This window comes from Acanthisitta chloris, unplaced genomic scaffold (genome assembly GCF_000695815.1).
Source record: "Acanthisitta chloris isolate BGI_N310 unplaced genomic scaffold, ASM69581v1 scaffold30075, whole genome shotgun sequence".
Lineage (NCBI taxonomy): Eukaryota > Metazoa > Chordata > Aves > Passeriformes > Acanthisittidae > Acanthisitta > Acanthisitta chloris.
In genome coordinates, this window is record NW_008673644.1 from 1,924 (window position 1) to 5,671 (window position 3,748).

Below are 3,748 nucleotides of genomic sequence, written 5' to 3' on the forward strand. Positions count from 1 at the left end.
GATGACTCCGAAGCAACACTGGATTGGGATTTGCTTGGTTTTCATCCCATTTTCCATGTTTCATTTAACAGAGAGAGCTGCAAACATTCCCTTCCCCTCCCTTCGTGCCTGCCTGGGCTGTTTTGCTGTGGAGGTGTTGTGCTTGCCCACACACAGGCACCGAGCATAGTACAAACCCAACCTCAGCCGAGGCCTCCAAGCACGACTACACAAAACAAACAGGAGACAATCACATGATAAATCCAGATCTGGTGTTCCCTCCAGGAATCTCGTGGATGCCTTGGAGTCAGCACCACAGAAACGAGGCCATTGCTGCCACATTGACTCTCATTCTGTGGCCTGTTCCGAGGCTCTCCCACTCCCTAAACTTCCTCCTCTTCCTCAGCTCTGCTCTCCCTGGCTTTTGCAGGATGCCTACTCCGAGATTGCCTATCTGTTTGCGGAGTTTTTCCGAGACCTGGACATCGTCCCGTCGGACATCATCGCGGGGCTGGTCCTGCTGCGGCAGCAAGCGCAGCGCCGTGCTGGATGAGGTGCGTGGGGTAACACCTTGGCAATCCCACCTGAATCCCACTCTGGGAACACCACAGTGCTCTGCCCACCTTGTTTCTGGGCTGTTGGCAGCTGCTGAGCTGTGAAATTGAAGTAATAACCACTCCAGCAGCTTTTTCCATGGTTTTCCCTTTGTTTTTCCCCGTCCCTGACACTGAGTCAAGTTTGGAGTCTCATCCTCTCTAGGCAGGTGATACTTGAACTTGAGTTTGAGCTCTTGGCCCTAAAGGGCCTTGAAGGAGGTCATAGCTACTTGGAAATTGAGACACTGGCACAGGTTGCGCGGGGAGGCAGTGTTCAAAGCCAGGTTGGATGATACCTTGAGCAACCTGGTCTGGTGGGAGATGTCCCTGCCCAGGGCAGGGCATTGGGACTAATGATCTATAAGGTCCATTCCTACCCCTAAAATTCTATGGTTCTGTGAAATGAATGCAAGATTAGCCCAAACCAGCACACTGCCACGGTACAGTGATGTGGGAAGACTCCAGCATTTGAGTAAAGCTCCAGGAAGAAAAGTTCTTGTATTTCCAAGCTGTGATTGAGATTTGCAACTTGTCAGTCCAGGAGAAAATTGATTTATTGGGGTTTTTTTTCTCTGCCCCTGAGGTGGTATTCTGATCAGGCAGGAATAAAGTCAGAATTGGAACCATTTGAGGAGCCTGGCTGGGCTATTTGGGTGTAGATTTCTTTATCATTGTTTTCACAGAGAAGAATTTTTCTGTATGTTTGTGACTTCCAGGCAAACAATGACATTTTAGCTTTCCTGTCTGGAATGCCAGTGACCAGGAACACCAAGTACCTGGACCTGAAGAATGCGGTGAGTCTGTGGGCTGTGTGATCCTGCAGCCTCCCCTGTGCAGCCTGATTTCTTTCCCTCTTACTCCTTTCTGCCCCTCTCTGAAATAACCCAAGAAATTCAAGATTACTACAAGAGAACAGAATCAAAGTTCATCTCTGGAGGCTTTTTGCCTTCAGGTTGTAAATTCATAGGGAAAGGTGTGCTCCTGCTCTTGGATTAGAGGATTTAGAGGCAGGAGAGGCACCACTGGGTTTTTCTCTCTGAGAGATGGTTCTGTGATTAACCTACTCTTGGCTGCTCTTTGTTTAATGCTAACACGCTGCTCCAGGCTCTCCCTGAGCTTTTAGGGGGCACAGCTGAGCCCCTGAACTGCCTTTAAGGCCTTCTCTGGGCATCTTGAGGCCTGGTGGAAGGAGGATATTTAAGGACCTCATCTGTTTAGGACTTCAATTAGCTTTTTTCCCCTCTGTATTTAGGCTAGAGTGGGGCCAAACCCTCAGGGAACAGCTTCCTTGGCAGCAGGGTGGGATACACAGAGGATTCCTCTGGAACTAACTTCCAGCTTAGTTGAGCAGCTGGTGGGGCTCAGGAAAACAGGAGGGGGAGGATTTTGCCCAGCATAACCAACTTGCTCTCCTCAGCACCTGGAAATGCTGACAGTGCTGGGAGAGGAGGCTGACGCTCAGCAAGGAGGGTGCACGTGTCTAGCTATGCCAGAAAGAGGGAATCGGTAGGAAAACTCGCCAGCTCCAAGGGGAACTAGGCCTTTAGTGAGTGTCTGTCTCTTTCAGCAAGAGATGCAGCGGTACAAAGAGGTGTGTTACTACATGCTGTTTGCCCTGGCTGCCTATGGCTGGCCCATTTACCTGATGAGGAAGCCCACATGTGGACTCTGTCGCCTGGCCAGATCCTGCTCGTGAGTGGCCACCCTGTCTCTCACTCTGCCTTCATTCCTCTGCCCTCCTGCTTATCCCAGATTTAGAAACACCCTTCCTTTCATCAGTTTGCTCTCAGCCCCCTCCTCTATTTCCTTTTCTGCTTTTTCCCCCTCTTCTCATGCTTTTTTTCCATCTCTCAGTAACTCTGTGCCTCATGTTCCATGTCTTCCTGAATCTCTTCCTTCCTGAACCTCTTCCTTCCTGAATATCTTCTTCCAGTTGCTTCCCTGCTTACCTTGTAAATAAACCAGCCTATCCTTTGCTCCATCCTCTCTGGTACACTAAGGATCAGAGTTCCAGCAGAGAGAGCTCACCTGGCACAACACTCCTTTAACACCAACTCCAAAAGAGGTGTTGGAGCTCAGGAGTCAGATCTATCAGCAAACAGGGAGTTGACATTTAGGTCCTGGTTTGGCCACTTTGTGCTGTGTTCTCTCTCGCTAATTGGGTATTTTCCTGTTCACCTCATGCTAGCAACACTGAGGTTCAGCTCAGCACTGCACTGGCTAAAGTGTTTGCTTTCAGCTGCCATAATTCTGTCACCAGATTCAATTTGGGGTTGAGCTGGCACTTCACACAGGCAGCTTCTGGGCTGAGCCTATTGGGAAGAATCTGCTTCCTTGGGAATACTTTTATTTGTGAGAGGGAAAGAAAGAAAATCAATCTGTGCTTCTCTTGGTGTCCTGGGATGATTCTAGACCCCTTTTTTGGCTATAAATAAACACAGAGCTCAGTAAATGCTTCGTGTTGAGGCACTGCAGGACTGTGCTCTGAGCGTGGTATCCCTTGAGGAGTAGTCCCAGCCCTGCCCTGCTTGGATTCCTTGGGGACTGGCTGCATTGTAGCTCTCCCTGGTGCTCAGAAGGAAAACTACATCTGATCCCAGTGCCCTTTTTGAGGCTGAAACACGAGTTTTGTGCTGTTTTGTGGTTTCCCCTTCCCTCAACGCAGCTCATTGCTGTTGAGATGCTGCTGCGGCATGGAGGGTCTGCCTTTCCCTCCTCTCTGGGAATTCCACTCTAAATCCAGTCTTTTCCACGTTCCTATCTTCCTCAATGCTGTCTTTTCCTTCAGCAGATGCTGCTGCCTGTGTCCCTCCCGTCCCCGTTACGCCCCCAGTGTCACCATCGAGGAGGACAACTGCTGTGGCTGCAATGCCATCGCCATCCGGCGCCACTTCCTGGATGAGAACATGACCTCGGTGGACATTGTCTACACATCCTGCCACGATGCTGTAAGGAGAAGCTGCAACCCCCTTCCTAGCTGGGGCATATTCTGACGCCCTTCCTAATGGGATTTAGCTGCTTCCAGGTGTAATGGTACAAAGAAGGAAAATTCAGCCTTTTTTCCACCCCTGGAGCTTCCCATTCTGTCTGTCCATCAAGGAATTATGTCATTTGAACAGAAATAACATATCACACTGCTCTGCCTCCTTTTCCCTGATGATAATCCAGCAGGA

General features: G+C 49.8%; 1 protein-coding gene across 1 annotated transcript in view; it reads left to right on the forward strand.

Annotated features, from left to right (window-relative positions):
• Positions 1–409: 409 nt before the first annotated feature.
• The window catches only part of DAGLA (diacylglycerol lipase, alpha), a gene marked incomplete at its 5' end in the record, with an annotated part of 16,316 nt that continues 12,977 nt past the window's right edge, over positions 410–3,748 (forward strand). The window contains 6 exon segments of the mRNA XM_009075036.1: positions 410–507; positions 509–533; positions 1,292–1,369; positions 2,143–2,267; positions 3,364–3,523; positions 3,747–3,748. The exon segment at positions 3,747–3,748 is cut by the window's right edge and continues 94 nt beyond it. Coding sequence (XP_009073284.1) covers positions 410–507; positions 509–533; positions 1,292–1,369; positions 2,143–2,267; positions 3,364–3,523; positions 3,747–3,748 — 488 coding nt within the window.